Source organism: Amblyomma maculatum, chromosome 7 (genome assembly GCF_055883805.1).
Source record: "Amblyomma maculatum isolate TAMU_Amacu chromosome 7, ASM5588380v1, whole genome shotgun sequence".
Lineage (NCBI taxonomy): Eukaryota > Metazoa > Arthropoda > Arachnida > Ixodida > Ixodidae > Amblyomma > Amblyomma maculatum.
The window spans coordinates 98,974,908-98,993,490 of record NC_139350.1 but is presented as its reverse complement, the minus strand read 5'-3'; the positions used below and the strand labels follow the sequence as shown (position 1 = coordinate 98,993,490).

Genomic DNA, 18,583 nt, shown 5'->3' with positions numbered 1-18,583 from the left:
TGGCCTCACAGAACGCTTTCATCGCACCCTTTCCGACAAGCTATCCACATACATTCACCCCCGTCACAATAACTGGACCCTACTCCTCTGTGACCTTTGCCTACAACACTGCCGTTCAACGAACCACCACCTATTCTCCTTTTTTTTTGTTTATGGCCGCCCCTACTTTCTCGCTCGAAGCATCTTTCTTCTCAGCTACAACACCTTCTGACGCACCTTCCCCCGAATAATTCGTTTCTCGCATTACTCACAGCCGTGAGCTTGCCCGCCTCCAAACTTAAGCCACTCAAGCTACCAGAAAATGCCCTTAATATTCGACCCCCCTCTGAGTGCCCTCGCATCCGTGGCTTTTGTGCGGAAAATTGATTAGCCGATTCATTACGACGAAAGGCATCGAAATGCCTTTAATGCCTCATCGTTGTCGACAGAAGGTTGTCTCAGAGGTGTCACGCTTTTGAGAGCGAGAGTTAAAAATAAATTAATAAACCTGGCCGCCGCCGGTGTCGAACCTCCATTCCTTAGATACCCAGCCGGGGGCTTTACCAATAGCGCCACGCTAGGATTTTTTTTCAACATTCGAACACATTTTTTATTCGCTCAGTGCTGAGGTAAGTAGTGTCAATCCATTGCGCCACCGATGGTTTTTTTTCCTTGCCACCGTTTTAGTGAAGTTAGTTATTCTAGTTATGTTGTGTTGTATGTTCCAAATGGACTTTTCGGCTACAGGCTGATTACTCTGTAAATAATGTATATAACTCTGCGCTGAATTTAAAAGCATGTAATAAATACCATGCTGAAAAAAAATGCGCCACGCTCGGATTGTACAGCGCTCTTCATAATTCTCCTTGTCTACCGTGAGGATGAACGCGGGGTTCCGCGAGTGACAGATGCTTCTGCGACTTTCCTTTCCTGTAAACGAATTATAGAACGCCGGTGAACTTTGATGCGTTTCATTAAATGCTGGTTGTGTTCGACAAGGGAGCGATCGACGTACTGTCACGACAGGTCATGACGTCACCGGGTGGTTCATACATATGCAAAGCTGATCCCGCCGGGCGTCCAATCCAGGCGTCCGTGTGGCGCCTTTTATTTGTCGCTTTTTCGGACGCAGCACCACAAAGCTAATAGAAGCAGACCAAGATGTCTAGGATGCCTTAGTACAGCAGGCATGAGCGACGTTTGAAATTGATTTACAGCATTTAAAAGGCGCAGTACCTGTCACAACTCTGCGCTGACACATGTACGACGCCATAAAGGAACGGCGGAAGGTGGGAGTGAAAGAAGAGAGGGAGATAGAGGTGTCGTAGTGGAGGGCTACGATCCACCGCGCTCTAATGGATTTCGCCTCATCGCACTTTATTGGTCCAAAGTGCCCTCTAGAATTGCTTTGGTCCTTACACGGTTCTAAAGAAAGCATCACGTGTGAACTATCTAAACGCCCCTGCATTGCCTGTTCGTGACCGTCTTCTCTAACCGCTGACCATCTGTAACCTGCGACCACAATGATCGCTTTCGTCCGGGAGTGGGAAGAGTGTAGGCACCTTGCGTGCACGTCATCTTCATCTGTACATATTCATCATCATCGTTGGTCATCTCGTCGGAGAGAAGACGAAGCGTGAATGAAACGCTGCTGGTTTGTAGCTGCGGCTTCAGCTGGGCTGGCAATAAAAAAGGGATCCTGCCGGTGCTTCCTGCTGTCTGAGAATGTAATATATGTGGTATATATTTTGAAATTATGCGCATATACAAAATAAATAAAAATGACGAAAAATAAAAAAAGCCGCAGTTGGCTCGATGGAAGCTTCATGTTTCGCTGGTAGACGAGGAAGAGATTGCACAGCGCGTGAGGACAGCTTTGGATTCTTGGTTCGCCTTGAGTCTGCAGTCATTTGCAGCTTGGGAGTTCTTTAAGCAACAAGTTTGGAACAAAGCTATAGAGATTGGTTGAGTCAGGTCTTCAAATTCGGTGAAGGAAAGCGGCTGCTGCTGAGACTTCGTAATTAGCACGAGCTTGAATGTGAGGCTCCTGGCTTATACACTGAGGAAATTCCTATTGTAAATTACCACCTTAAAGAGTTCGATGCAGAGCGCTTTAGAGCGGGCCGTGTGCGGCCTCGTAGCGATCATGCTTTGCAGTCTAAGGAGGCAACTAGACAACCATTGTTTAATGAGCGTCGCCATGCAGCTGTCAAACGAGTATCTGAATTCTATTGTAGTGGTGGTGGTTGTTTGTGGGGTTTAACGTCCCAAAGCGACTCATGCTATCAGAGACGCCGTAATGAAGGAATCCGGAAATTTGAGCACCCGGGGTTCTTTAACGTGCACTGACATCATGCAGCGCACGGGCGCCTTGCTTTTCGCCCCCATCGAAAAGTGGTCGCCGAGGCCGGAATTCGATCCCGCGTCCTTGGGAACTGTAGTCGAGGTCCGTAACCATTTCGCCACCCAGGCGGGGGTTATTGTAGCGGTGCCTTGCTCACTAATTTTGATGCAATAGTAACCGAGTTTGCAAGTCGCTACACCTGTGTTTCTTCTGCCACTACAGGTAATGCTGTTGATGTTCATGTAGAGTGTCTTGTTTTAATGATTAAGCCGCTTCATGAGGATGAATGAAGGCGATAAGTCCTCCATTAACCTTAACTAAAATGGAAGACGCAGATGACCGTTTGCTGCTTTCCAAAGCTCCGGGTCCTGATTGTCTATCCGGTGAATTTTAGAAAACAAAATCTGCTCTATGCCCTGCCCTACTCCTAATTTTTGAGACTACCCTACTGATAAGCCAAAAGTTCTACGTGGCAATAACCTCATAAAATCTCATCGAATCGCATAGACTCTACGACGGTGCACATCGTTATAATAAAATATCGTACATAATTTCTGATAATGTACAAGAAGCTATGAGACCTTATGCAATTATATGCGACTTGTATGTGATTTCGTATGAGAATTGAGTGAGATAGTGTTAGAAAATGTGGTTATTGTCTCATACAATTTTTTCAGTAGGGCAGTAATCACCCAGACTTTAAAGATGCTATTTTTAATACAAGGATAGGCCACAGTAAACGTCAAACGGGATCACACCTGCTGGCGAAGTCGGGTGATTCGTGCTTGTGTGGGATCAAAGTTGACAACAGGCTTGTTTTTGATCCTTCTAGCCCTGCCCGCGTAGCGTAATGTGCTGAGGGTCTCCTCCAGGTTGCTGTCTGCCGGGCAGATGCAGGCAATCATCACAGTGTGGCTGTTGCCCCCCAAGGAATCTAGAGAAATAAAAATGAACGCGGAAGAGGAAACTCAGTGCTAGGAAGTGATGCAACTGTAAAGTAGTTACCATAAACCACGTATAATGTTACCTCCAAACGATAGGTTGCTTAGTCCACGAACATACAAGGGACACCGAGAACAACGTTTTTAAATTACTTTCAGTAAATATTGGTCCTCCAAGTCTTTCTGGGTCTATTTTCAATACTTCAGTGGCAAAAATATAACTGTCGCTCGGAAAGCTAAACCTAGAAATATCCCATAAAAAGCGTCCTTGGAAAACAAAGGACAGACCGCCGCCGTCTAGAACTGAATTTCAGCGCACCATGACCTCGCGTATTCGTTTCTGAATTGTTTATTGACGCATGCATTTTGCTCGTAAAATTGGCTGGCACTATAGTTTCACCGATATCCCTTTTCTTGTCTTGAAGCTTTAGAAATCTCCGAATTTGGCAAGGCTTGCCTCAGTTTGACTAGAATTTGGAATTATTTCGACGCAGACCAATACGTACTCAGCCTCCTTTTAATCACTGTAGAGCCTCCCCACTTTGTAGTCGCCTTATTCTAGTTAAACCCTCGTGGCAATTAAATGCTTCTTATCAGAAATGGTTCCCATTTTTGAGCCAGCTAGGATTTACTTATACCTCCAAACTTACAATGTGCAAAATGAAGGGGCATAAACAATAAAATATGCTTTATCAGCCATAGTCTAAAACTCACAGCACCTTGTTAGAGGGTCAGAAAACTTTCTGCATATTTCGAACAGTCCCTAATACATCGAGGGAAACATACGTGGTGATCCCATAAAAATGTTACTTGTCCCGTATCAGCCGAAATTTACTGTTGTTCAATGGTATTCAGAGACTCAGACGGCACTAACAAAATGTCTTATCACCGTGTTCTCACCATGGCACGGGTGATGCTGCACAGTTTTCCTCCTGAGTGTACTGTCACACACATTAGAGCGTAGCTGATGTATATACCATGTTTAGGCATCAGCGGAAAAGGACAGAGACGAGTGGAAGGAGGTACACAACGACGGCGGAGGTGCACAAAGCATTTGTGTACATCCTTCCACTCGTCTCTCTCCTTTTGCACTGCTAATTAAACATGGATGATCACCAACTAGCCCAAACCTCCGTTCTTCTACAGCTGATGTGTAACCCCTCCCACATTGGTCGCATGCTCAGACTCGTATGATTTTACCATTGCTGTTCGTCGTCTGAAAATTTCTAACACCGGCTTCAACCCTTTCAGAATATAGTGTCCCATCTTTCTCCGTATACTCAGTCACTGGCAAAACCCTTCCCTGTTACCCTGGTACTTTCGTAATATGCATCTTCTAAGAATGCAATGCCACAAACGCCAAGAGTAGATCAGTGAGCTTTCACCACGTCGCAGCTTTTGGACACACACACAGACAGGCAGGTGTCAGTTGTAAAAATAGCACATGGTGGGTGCATGGTAAAGCCCGCTTAATCTGGAGCAGAACAGTGCAGTTTGCATTGGCGAGTCTCTCATGGACAACACTACCAAGCTGACGTCTCGCACCAGTCAACTGCTATGCCTTGCAACTGCAACGCGCACTAATTTAGTATAGGTACTGCCACTTCTCTCACGGCGAAGTGCGAACAATTATAGACCTTTAGTATAGTAAACTATTGATTGCGGATCTAAGAGAAAATAGGTGAGTGTCCCGTAACTAATCATCCGAGTTGCATCATCCACAATCCCGCTATAGTAAACTGGAATATATTAAAGTGAAACTCAGCTCTTATTTTTTATGGCATAAGCGACTCGACATTTTTTCATTTATACTAAAGCCGTTTGTATTTAGACATGAGTATAGTAAAAGGGCACCAAAACATAAATACCTCAGGAGATAGGACACCAGGCCTCCAGGGGAGCCCCAAATAACAAAATTTTATTCACCAATATCACGTCAATGTCGTAGGATAAACTTCTGTCTTCCATATTTCCCATGTATGTGTAGCCCTGTCTGTACGGTGAATATGTTGCTCTCGTCATTCTTACTCTGATTTAGCAATGTGCACATATAAAAATCACTAACAAATCAAATACGCTAAGATTATGGTGCGGTACAATATAGTCGTAAGCAGCAGAGGTGCAGATTGATTGTTTCCTAATATCATGTGTGTGTATATTAACGCCGTTCGAGGAAAATAAAAAGGTTGGGCATTACTATTAGGACACCCTTACTAAACACTGACTAACAATACCTCAATCTCACAACACGTAATTCTCGAAATACTTTTGAAATTTTTAGATCAAAAGTCATTCTAAATTACAAAAACAAAGCTCTATGAGGAAACCTGACACCGACAATATTAAATTCTGGGCAGTTTAATGCGGTTGCAGCGCAGCTGATTGCTGCAGAATTGAGAGCTTCTCAATACCTGGGCCAAAGGACACAGCGAAAGGGAATAACATCAGTAGTCGCTAGTATAAGTCAAGTTATGTGAAATGAAAGACGTGAATTGGGATAAAAATATCCGTTAGCAGTTAGTGCACTTTACTTAACGATGTTTAAGTGGACTGAGAAAAACAACATGAAAAATAAAAATTTTTGTGAACCTCGTTAAGGCACCCACGTTTGTCCTGCAGAGTTTTGTGGATGGAGCCATGACAGACAAAGGAAATCGAAAATGTAGTCGTTAAATGCAATCGGCATTATTAACTCCAAGTATTGGTCAAAGCTGCGCTCTCTAAAACTTGAGATGATGGTGAAGAAAGCAATTATTGTGCGCTTAGGAGTACACACTCATCCATCTTTTGACACTGATAATGAAATGTCAGCTAAGGGCCAACCAAACAGCTAAACCCTAGAACACGATATGATTTGATATCAAGCGCTGTATCTTTGAAAATGAAGCACTAAATTACAACCGTGTGCTGTGATCGCAATGGATAATTTACTATTACGCGTAATTCGCTTATCACAAAAGCCATGTAGGACACTGGTTAAGACGTCCTGAGTCACTTGCGTGAGCAATGAAGCAAAGTATTGAACCTCGTAGAGAAATATTCAACCCTACATGTAGTGTATGAAATCTGGCGTTCAAAATAAATTATCGAAACGTCGACTATAAAAGCTGCATGGAGAACATGGCGGACTACAAGCTGCACAAAAACTGTACATTCTCGTCCAAAAAATTCGAAATCACTGGATATGTTACGGAGCGTAAATGTAGCGCACCCTCATCTGAACTATTCTGCCGCAGTTTGACTACAGTGCCTTATTACCTTCGAGCTGCTCGCCCTTTCCCAGCATTAGAGCCATCCACCAACAACTAGCAGCTTAAACATTGAAACGTTGGCAACAAACCTTCCTTGAGCCTTTCGCCAACTGTATTAGTTTTTCCAGCTCGTTCAGATCCAGCGAGATCCACTGTATGGAACTTGGCTAGCCTTGTGGAGCCACCATCTCCTTTGTCCCTCTGCTCTACAATCATGGTGAAGATTGCGTGAGACCGAGATGACCGCAAGTTTATGTTGGTCGAAGCTGTGCTTCGAGATGCAGAGGCATTCTCGAGGAGCTGGATTGTCTCTTCGGGAGTGGTCACACTTACTTCCGTCAGGTTGGTCCCCTGTTCATACAAGTTGAAACAAAAGCACAGACAGTGTATCAGGAAGCGTTCGCGCTCAACGTGAAAGCTGAACATGGGATCAAAAGGAAGAGCGAACATTTCTAGTACCACCTTTTTTTCATCTGAGAATAAGCATGCAAGGAACATTGCACTGTTAAAAAATACCAAGTATAGAGATTTCATCATAAGTTCAAGGCGCGAAACTAAACAGGAGCACAAGAAAGGCAACGGGAAAAGGCGCTTCGTCCCGTTGCATTTCTTGTGTCCATGTGCGTTTTCGCGCCTTGAACATGAACTCTCACCAACTAGCCCGACAAAACGTTATTTCAAGGTAGATATTTGGTCACAGTCCTTTTATAAGTTTAGGAGGAGGAAGAAAATACATTAATTGTGAGGCTGAAATGATTTGTGAACGGAAAGTGGGGATGGCTATGGCGCTGGGTGGCAGACCCGATTCCAAGACGCCATTGGCCGCTGCCACTGCTCGAGCTCTCTGGATCCGGGCCCGCTCCCCCAGGTCCGAGCTGGACAGGGCCGCCTTCCAGCCCTCCCTAGTTGGATGTTATAACTGCTATATTTGTGTTTTTCTGGCAAGCCTAGACCATGTGGGATGGGTCAGCATACTTCCCGCGGAATTTTCCCCTACCCGTGAATGCCGGACCCCCTACGTATTTTAGCATGGCGAGATTTTAAAACACCCGGTTTGAAGCCTTGGCGGCTCACGGGAGCTCCCACGTGCAGAGGGGGAAATGAGTTTCCATCTTCGCATAAATTATGAGCGGGATTGTTATAGTTGCTGCGGTGGAACCGGATTATTTTAGCGGAACCACGGGTAGGAAAGCTCGGGAACCGCGTGAGCGGTCTCGTTCCCCTCCACCATCTGGCGACCGTACACCCCCATTATCTGTTTTTTTTTTTACAAGTAGCTGAATCTCAATTGCGCGTATGTGCCAATAATATTCTGCAGGTGAGTGGCGCTATTGTACCCCGCACGTAATTTTGGCAAACCTGTTGCGAGTCCGACATTATGTACGCTGTGTCGGAGTGGGTGGAGGCCAGTGCAATCGCCACTTCCTCCAACATCAGCGCGTCACTAGTTTTTACTGAGAGCCCGTTCACCTGTCTTTCTTCGTGCACAACAGTGATGGTGCAGATGCCGTCCTCGCGGGGGACCCGCTGCATCCACGTAATATATGTGCCTCTCTTACTGCCATAGTTATTTTGCATAAATGTTGCTCTGCAGGCTTGCAGCTTCCCCGTATTATGCTCCCAATTCATGTTTTTAGAGAGCGGCTAAACCGTAAAAATATTTTCCACATATCCCAGGTGTCCACTCTGTTTTCGATGACGGGGAGATGATGGGGAGAAGCCTGAGAATTAGTTCTCTGAGGTTTTGCCTGCCGATGCTGGACACGGACAGCTTAGAAATATGCTTTGTTCTGCGGGCCTCAATCTGCTCCCGTATGCTATTATGGATCCCGATTTGGAGCAGGCACTCCGCATAGGTTCTGGCCGGGAGTCCTAGCGCCTTTTTAACCGCCGCCCGAATCACCGCGTCAAGGGTTCCACGGTCGCTCTTCCTCAGCTTGAGATAGGGCGCCACGTACTCCCCACGAGTGACGCCGGACGCCTAAACCAGGCAAACGGTTTCTTTTTCAAGACGTACACCGTTCTTGCCGGAGATCCTGCCAATCATCCTACTAATTTCTCTGAAAGTGACTTTAATTTTTCAGGGTCTTGTAAGTGTTACAGAGGTTATCAATTTGCAATCCCGATACCGGAAGTATGTCCATTTCTGGTATCGGATTGCCGTTAACGTAAATGTGTATGTTTTGTCCTAGATCTTTAGGTTTTGCAATGTGCAAGAGTTCTGATTTATTCGGAGCGCACTCCTCTCGGAAGGCTCCCACCATCTGCCCTAAGTTACCCGTGGAACGACCAGATGGTAATGTCGTACGCGTAGATGGCGTGGCGTACGCCATTCACTGGCGTTGAGCCTCTCTGGGAGCACTATGAGGGCAACGTTAAAGAGCAGCGGAAAAGAACAGCTCCTTGAGGCGTTCCCCGTGTTCCCATATCGATTGGCCCGAATTTTTATTGCCTAAGCAATACTACGCCAGGTTTCAACCCGTAGCGTAAACCTGGCCGGTAGCCACGTTCGACCTTTACAGCGACGGTAGATGGGGCCCCTGTTCAAGCTGTCGGGTAAACCCAGTCGGTAGCCCCGCCGCGCCGCGGAAGCAGAAGAAGAAGAAAGAAGAAGGAAGAAGAATAAGAACAGAAAGAGAAGCTACGTCGGCTTTGCTTACGCAACCTACCGGATTGAACTAAAGCTAAACCTCAGCTAATTTTTTTATTGCCCAATCTGATATAAGATTTCTGATTTTCTAAATATTTATGTAGCTAAAATATTTCTCGCCGCAATTGTTGCCGTTTGAAATTTTCACTTTTACAATACTTTACGTTTTCAAAGACCATGATCAGGTCCAGGGTCAAAATCGTCCTGTCTCTGAACTCCCTAAAAGGAGATCAATAACTTCCCTATTGATTTGGTGCAGTACATCCTGCGCTGATAAAAGTGACCGGAAGCCGAACATGGAGGGCGGCAGCAGCCCATGCTCTTCCAAATAGTCGGACAGCCTTTTCCTTACTGCCACCTCCATGAGCTTATCGGTGCAGGACGTGAGAGTGATTGGTCTTAAATTTTCTTTTTTATCTTTATGTCCGGCTTTGGGATGAACATTACTATGGATGTTTTCCAGTCATTTGGTAACATCCCGAGTCCCAGCAATCATTACTGGCCGTAAAATCTTCCAGGGTTTGATCGTTGAGGTTGGCCAGAAGGCCGACCGTTATCAGGTCGTCTTCTGGTGTCGTATCTCGCCTCATACTCATTAATGCGGTTTTTATTTCTACGACGGGGAATTCTACATCCTAATTATAGTGTTTTTTCTCTAGTGTATGTTCTAAATTCCTCATCTTCATCTACGGTCGTACATGAGTATATTTCTTTTAGTTTGCCGGCGAGCTGGGATCGGTGCCTTTGAAGCCATTGAGTACCCTCCTCAAGTTACTGCTTTGTTTGCCTTTGGATTTATTAGGTTCAATGAAGCACCTCCCTACCCTACTGAAATAACTGTATGGGGCAATAACCTCACATTTTCTCACACAATCTCATTCAGTTCACATAAGAAATCACATACAACTCGCATATAATTGCATCAGGTCTCATAGCTTCTTCTATATTATCATAAATTATGTAGGATATTTTATGATAATTATGTGAACCGTATGAGAGTCGATGCGATTAGATGAGATTTTATGAGGTTATTGCCACGTATAATTTTTGGTTTTTCAGTAGGGTACTGAAAACATGTGAGGCAATATCCTCACATTTTCTCACACGATCTCACTTAATTCGCATAAGCAATCACATACAAGTCGGATATAATTGCATAAGATCTCATATACTCTTGTGTATTATTATAAATTATGCGAAATATTTTATGATAATGATGTCCACCGTATGAGAGTCTATGCGATTAGGCGAGATTGTATGAAGTTATTGCCTCGTAGAACTTTTGGTTTTTCAGTAGGGCTGACAAGGCTCCATGTACTTTTCCTGCTGAGGGTGCCTCCGATGGAATCGCATCTGGATATCCAGATGGTTTTTGCTTGAGATCACGCTTATGTTTCTGCCTGTTTGGTTAGCTGGGAAATTCTAATTTTAAGCTTACAGTTCTGTATTAAGGTTTAAGAGCGCCGCACAATGCATAAGCACTGCATCATTGCTAATGCGGGTACCCCAAAATAGGAGCAGCCTATTATAATCACGTAACTATATAATCATAGCCGACGTACTTCGAGCTGCACGCTCCTAATCATGCTGTTAGCCCAAAACAATTTAATGCACTAGTGAAATCTTACCCTTATCGTGCCAGCGTGATCCTCCCGTATCGTCAATGGTTCTCGGAATGAACTTTTGGAGAATAAATCAAAAATATTTTCCTTGCATATCTGCGAGAAAGTAGAAATGACATTAAATCCATGACAAGCCAGTTGTACAACTACAAACCTGATGCCTCCTACATTTAGGTTCAGTTTGTATCTCAAAGGCATGAAAAAAAATTCAGTTGCACTCGAATATTCGCCTGCTTATTCAAGGAATTTGCAGCAAAATAAAGAAAAAACCCTTGATGTAGGCATAACATACAGGGTTACTTCAAGAGAAATAGGCATATACACAGAAAGCACAGCATAGACAAGTAAAAGCTTCAAGGGTCAAGACTTCAAGCAAATGATTCATCAGCCAGAAGTTGACGACCGTGCTTGGTTTTCCCACTAAGTCTACTCCTATCGCACTCGAATCGAAACAGAGCTGGATCTTTTTGCCACTCAGATTGCTAAAATAAAATAAACGCCGCTTATTCCGCCTATGTGGTGGTTGTGTAAAAGGTTAAAATCAATAATTCCTTAAGAAGCAGCATTTATGTCTTTTGACGACAAACGCAATGGCGCAATCTCGTTGTGCGATGCTTAGGAAATGGTCGAATTGTGAACACATTAGTGAACAAAGCTTCTCTATTTATAGGGGAACTCGTTCAAGAAGCACCACCTGGGAATGAAGTCTTCATCTCAACAAATATATCGGTGGCATTTCACTTATGACCTGATTATCGACAGTCATATATACATACAGCAGAATAGCTCTCACAGTTTGGCTCCTTAAACTTTATTGGCCATATTTAGTACATTTTCGTGAATTACACGTCCCGTATTTGCTGTCTTGCATACAATGCACTCACCTCGAGGAAAGTAGCTCGCACAAGGAAAATTTTCTCTGGGCTTGTCGTGATATGCTTGAAAATATTGTCAACTATACTGGCGATAATGCTCGCATCGTCACAGCCGGTGTCATTGGACGACGAGCTCGTTCCCATAGTGAACATTTTTCCAGAGCCCGTTTGGCCATAGGCGAGAACGGTGCCGTTGTAGCCTTGAACATAGAAGATACATTCTTGGTTTCAAACATAATCGCTGACGTGAACTCATTGAAAATGTAAAATTGGATCTAGCAAGTATAAGCGGATGGGGGCCTCATAGAAAATTAGCAAAATGCACAAACTATGCCTACAACTAAGAGATGAAAAGGGGGCGCCTCATTTCCTGACAAATTTGGGTATGACGACAATACGGACACGAAGTTAAAAAATTTATAACGTGAATCTGCTCAAAATCAAAGTCCGAGACAGCCACTGCCTTAGCTTAGGCGTGCATGCGACGTGTGATGGATGTGCACGGTCTGGATGCGATGTAGAGGGCTTGGAACCAATGGCAGCAGTAAGGCTTTCTCTTTTTGAGAGCACTCCTAATGAAAAAATGATTACAGAATGCGCATTCTTCAAAGAAAGCCCCAAAAAGAATAGAAAATCACTTTTGCCTAGGCCCTCTTGGATTTCAATGCCATACGTCTTCTCTCGTGCACACACCTCGATCACGGCGATTTCAGCTTACAGACGCCTAATAGAAATGTGCAACACGTCCTAAACTGTTCAGTTTTGGTGCACAATATGATGCATATTGTTGCTACTCGAAAAGCGCATTACACTGCCAGTGTTTTTGCTGTATCCAGTTTGAACTCTTGCTGCATGATGCACTTACGGTAGTTCACCAACTATAGGCAAATGAAACAGTTATGTGGGCAGAGGAAAAAAGGTATTCAATCCTTTATGACTTTTTGTGCCTGCTGTAATTTCATTTATGGCATGAGAGAAATCGAACATTTTTGTTGGAAACGCTTAACCACACGCACTCTTCAAATTTGCTGGGCTGGCTCAATACCTCGCTACGTGTGGCTTTCAAACAGCCCCAGGACAAGCTTTGCACGCCATCTCGGTAGCCGGTTTCTTCTCATGCTAAGTTGCCAGACTTTCGAGCTACGCTTCGGATGTCGCCGCCTTCATACGTTTTGACAAGGTTGGACTAAATACGTTAATTAGGCCTCCACCCTAAGCAAAGCCTAAATCAGCCGTTACATACTTCGCTAAACCTAACCATACGTACAAAATACGCGAATTAAAATTTAATTCAATGAACGCTAGATCATATATTTATATCCATTTATGCTCTGAGCCAAGCTAAATCACCACTAAATGCTTTAGCTGCTACGCAGAACGTCCCCTGAATGAACGAATCTGGCTCCAAGATCACACCAGGGGCCCTCCTTTCGGCATGGATTGAGAGAAAATGTAACTACATAATTTATAGGCTTAGCTTGACATTCGATGACACTAGAGAAGCAGATTAATGACGCTGTTCAGCAGATAATATGCGGTAGCGATATAGTGCCATGGCAAGTTCTACACCGTAAAATGCACCAGAGTTATTTATAGTTAGTTATAATCCTGGCATGCAGGACATTTACTCTTCCGTTCGCCTGCCAAATCCTGCTGAGGTACAGAATTTGACTCGTTTGGGATGTTTCAGCTATCCAAGAGCCCATTTCATCTCTCCCATCCATAGATGGGTTTATTGACATGGAAGGCAGAGAGGCTGGCCGGAATGAATAAAATCCGCCTGCTACTCTGCCCTGAGGAAGGGGAGAAGAGAGAGGATCACGATGGGTGACGATGTGGGAGAAGGCCTAAGAAAAAATTATACAGGCACCATAGTGCGCTTTACAAGCTAGAATCGAGTCTGGTGGCGCACCAAAAACAGCAGACAGCCAGCACTGCCTGGACACCCTTCCCCTTGTCCTTCCAAGCGCACAGCAGCAGCTCCTCTTACAGAGGCCTCTTATCCAAACGCTTCGAAGAAACGGAGAGAACAGTTCTTTCACGCGCATACATCAAAATAGGTTGTCGCGTCTGTACCGTTCTTTTAAGACAAAAACCTTTGAAGGACCACGTCGAAAATCTCGCCGCACGCGAGATTGGTTCGCCAGATGTGTCCGGCAGACGTCGCAATTGGTTCTAAAGTCGACATAATTTATCCGGCCAGGACGCCGAAATACGTTTTGACGTCGACATAATTTCCCGATTCGGCTACTTAAGACTAGTTCCTATAAAAGCCCAGTATGGTCCATGTAAATCCTTTCAGTCTCGCGTGTCAAGCAGAGGAGTCCTAAGATGCCGATGTCACCGACCACGACACCAAAGGAAAGAGAGAAAAGAATTTATAACGAGTACACAAAGACAATATACAGGTAGAAGAGAAGAGGTAGAAGAAAAGAATGTACAAAGGCTCTCGCCATTAAGCTCTTAAGTGAAATTAAATGCACTCCTGTAATTTTTTTGTAACTGTGTTTTTGTTGTATCTGAATGTCCATTGAATTTACTGGATAAGGAGCCTCACTGTCTGACGATCGTCTTTGACTCTCTCCACCTCTCAAAACAATAATACATGTACAGGTGCTGTAAAATTTTGTCTCCATTGAAATTCAGCGATTGTGCAGTCATTTCAAGCCACAAAATTTTGGTTATTGAGAAAGTGTTTGCTACGGCTGCAAATACATTACAATGTTCAAATAAGGTAGAAAATGTTTTATTCTGCATCTGGAGATAATGTAAACCAATGTAATGTGCATGCATGGAACCATTTCTGTTTGCTGTGCGTGTATCGGAGCTACTCACAAGAAGACATTATTGAAAAATTACCACCGATTTTAATAAAGCAACCTCTTCACGCATTACTGTTGTTAAGCGCCTTTGTCAGCCGTTTCTTTACTCGCGGATTAGGAGCGCGCTGGCACACATTGGCCATCTTACGCCTTGTGTTGTTGGGGTGCATCATCATGCTCTACACAGCACCACAAGAACAGATAAGTGGTGCAAGAACACTGCGGTCTATCATTGCTTTTCGGAGCAAGACTGCAATGACCAGCGTTTTGTTCATTACCCTTAAATAACGTTTAGCGTGCAAAAGTTCATTTTCTAATTCATCATGCTAGGCAACAAAATAATTCAGCCTAATTTAGCTATACTATGTTACTACCTTAATAACGTCTTCTAGAAAATCAACCACCTATACGTCACCCCCATACCTAGCCACCAAGGCAAGGGAAACCACAAATACTGGTTTAACAAGATTTGTAGGCGCTTGAAAAATGGCGCTAATCTCTCATTTCAGAAAGGTAGAGAGTTCGTCAGAACCCGACATTATGACAAACGTAGTAACAATTTTGGCACTACAACAATGCGCCAACACCGTTGTTCTCTTTAACGGCCATGCAAGAAAGGTAAATAACGATGCTGCTACATTTTCGTGTCTCCAGAACCAAGTTTACCCGTGGGATAGAAATGAAAACTTTTAATCGTTATTTTTGTGGGCAGGCTTTATATAAGCTCACCTTCAAATATCCTGGGCAGCAGGCTGGAGACGCATGCCTCGTAGACCTCAGCCTGGCTCGATTCTTCACCGAAAACGTAGTCAAATTTGAACATTTTTTCACCACGTGAAACTATAGTCTGTTCATTCGGCACTGTCCGTGTGCAAACTTGGCACCCTTCCAGTACTTCATTGGACACTAGTGGGCGGCAGCGCAGCGCCACTTTCACGGGGATAGTTTTCTCCATTCCGGTTTTGATTGAGCAAGAGGTCTGCAGAGAAAAATGATAATCAAAGGATAAAACTTTGTCCGAAAGCAGCTAACGAGGAAATGAAAGAGAAACTTTGGAGGTACAGCAGTAGCTTGAAACATTACTACAAAGAGGTGTGCTGCGCATCTGGCATTGCAATGAGTTGCCGCAATTCACTGCAAATTCAAAAATGAGTCGACGCATTCATTCAAGAGCCTCACAAATCCGGTACGTTTAAATTCATCAAGCTTCTCCAGCGCTTAAAAGCAGATGAATGCGGAAAAAACAACAACAGAGAATTGCTTAAAGAATACATCTATGCTCGATTTAAATAAACAGGAACAGAGAGAGTGGTTGAAAGCAGCAACCAGCTGACGAATCTGCCCGTGCACAACTATGGCGTCCCTTTCAAGCTTTTAAAGTGAAAGCTTTACTGGCTTAGTTCCGCGAGTTTCGCCGTGGTCGGCCAAGGCTTTAATTGCGCATGCGCCATCGCTATGGCAACCAGCTGCGTCGGCTCTCCACACCGGATCTCCACAGCGACTCCGGGCTCCGGCATAACAACCTGACTAGCCGCGGAGCTTAATATACGCAGAAGCCTGCGCGCTTGGCAGGCAGACGCACCATGGGGGTGAACGTGGAGCGCATGTGGAAGGGCAAATCCAATCTGTTTAAGTTAGGCTTTGGAGAAGGAAGGCGAAGAATCTTGACTAGGCATCTCGGAATCATGGACACAAAATCTTAATTAGGTCAAGGACCCTTGCAGGCCAAACTCCCGGCCATAGCAGCCTTGGCTTTCCTAGCCCATTGAAGCTCTCGCGTCTCATAGATGTCAATCATAAGACAAGAACGGCGAAAGCCTACCCCTCATCTCCTATCATTTGTCTCCCATCGCTAAGCATTGTTACTTCTTTTTCGTTAGTTGCGGACACTCAAGTCGTCGTTTGACGTATTGGTCGTTTCGTAGTCATGACGAGTCATGTCTAGTCATTTTAGTGCTTACCATTCATAGCTAAGCATTTTTACTCATTTCCAATTAGTTACGGTCATTACGATCGTATACTTTTGCATATTCACCATTAGAAGTCATTTTTATTCGTCATTAATTATCATTATTAGTCGATAGGAATAGCCATAATCTATCGAGGCCTATAATTTTTATCATTTACCTACCACCAGTAGTCGCTTTAATTCATAACCTCAATGATCGTGCGCCCGCTATTTGCGAGTGACACATCAGTGCACAGTTGCGATACACAGGATACGCGCATAGCTTATTCCTTTTTAAAACTGCTGGAATAAAACAAGTACCGAGCGAGAATACGGAAGCACACACAAGGGCTGCTTTTGCGGAGCTTTTCACTTCATGAGCCTAGAAAGGTTTTCGTATTAAAAAAGGTATTCGCATACTGCCAAGACGTCAGTGACCGCTAGATCCCCAGGTGTTCGAAATGATTCGGTAGTATTCCACTATGGCACAACTTTCAGTACCTCCTACCTCTCTTCCCTTAAGGCGAGGTTTCGGAGTGCACCGAGAAGTGCGACAAATACCCCGCCTTTACGTCTTATAGTCTGTATGCTGTGCGATCTCAGTGCACGTGAAAGATCCTCAGGTGGTCAAAATTACTCCGTAGCCCTCTACTACTGCTTCCATTGGTGTTTGCGCTCCCACATTTCTACTTTCTCTTACGATGCGGTCAGCTGTCCAAGGAGAAAAGTCACCGATACAGTGCCTTTTATGCTAAAGCGTAAGGGCCCCGTGTCGCAGAAAATCCGGTACCGGCGTTGTTTTTCTTCTCCGTTGTAACGCGAAAATCCAAAATGAACGAAAGAAATAAAAGTAAATGAAAGTACTCCGAACATACCGGGATTCTTTCTCCTGTGCTTCTTACTGTGAGACGAGCATGCCACCGATACATCAAAGATCCTCACTATTTCGTTTGAGTAAAGGGGTGTTTTGTGTAAGCTTTCTCACACACTATGTCATAAGAAATGATCTGTTACGGAACTAAAAAGAAATTAAGCAAGTAACAGTACATTTCCGAAAATTTTGCGCATTGCTAACATACAATTTGATGGCGATATCATGCCGGCGAAAACCAGAACTCTATCTAGTACGACTTCTTTTGTGCAGATGGCGCCACCACGTAGCTAATGCTAGATTTCTTTGAGCGACACGATCTAGTTATAGTAATTAGAGAAACAAAATGTGAATGGCAAATCGCGTGGGAATTCTGCAACAGGCAAACGACCATTGACTATTGTCTAATGTCGAAGGAAATTTATAGCAAGGTCACAATATTGGAAATAGTCAAAGAAGGGGAGTATAGTCTGGCAAGTGATCATAAACGTATTAGTCTGCAGATGGGGCCCTTGATGAAAAAAGAAATGGAAATTAGAAAAAACGTAAACGCAAAATTAAACGACGATCAAATAGCGCAGATAGCAGCAGACATAGAGGAAGCAATGGAGAAAAGCCCCACGGAAGACTGGGATTATGAACCGGTAGAACTACTCATAAGGAGGAAAATTTAGGAGGTTAAAGTAGCAAACCGCTGGAATGGAAAGAGGAAGCCACGGAGCTGGTGGAATAAGGAAATCAGGGAAGCTATTGAACAACGACGGGCTGCTTCAAGAGAACATCGAATGGCAAATAAAGCACATGTATCTCAGGAGGAAATCGACCAAAAATGGGAATCATATCGACAAAAGAAACTTCAGGTGCAGGCCCTCGTCCAAAGTAAAATAAGGCAGGATCGGATTCAAGATAACGCGGGAAATTGTTTAAAGGGAGACAACGCAGTGAACTACATTACATCAGTTATAGCCGAGTCATTTAAGAGCGACGATAGGGTAATCTCCGCAAATCAGGAAGCAACACAAGGTAGCGGAATTCAAAGCAGCTTAGAACTGACCAATCTAAACTGAATAAAGGCAGAAAAAAAATATTCCTAAAAACACATCTACAGGAGTAGATGGAATTCCGATCAAGGTGATTAATGAACTCTGTCCAAAAAGTAAGGAAACGTTGTTAAAAGCTCTGGAAACAGTCATAACGAATACGCAAATTCCGGACAGCTGGCGGCAGAGTAAAATGAATTTGATTTATAAAGGGAAAGGAGACAGGATGCACATAAAATA

The 18,583-nt window shown here is 44.1% G+C and overlaps 1 protein-coding gene across 1 annotated transcript; it reads right to left on the bottom strand.

Moving 5' to 3' along the window:
• Positions 1 to 3,075: 3,075 nt before the first annotated feature.
• On the bottom strand, positions 3,076 to 15,439 carry LOC146184104 (chromosome-associated kinesin KIF4-like). Its single transcript, XM_084608487.1, has 4 exons — positions 15,214 to 15,439; positions 11,672 to 11,862; positions 6,605 to 6,866; positions 3,076 to 3,257 (listed from the first exon to the last, which is right to left on the bottom strand). The coding sequence occupies exons 1-4, from the start codon at positions 15,437 to 15,439 to the stop codon at positions 3,076 to 3,078; spliced, it is 861 nt and encodes a 286-aa protein (XP_084464613.1).
• Positions 15,440 to 18,583: the final 3,144 nt, after the last annotated feature.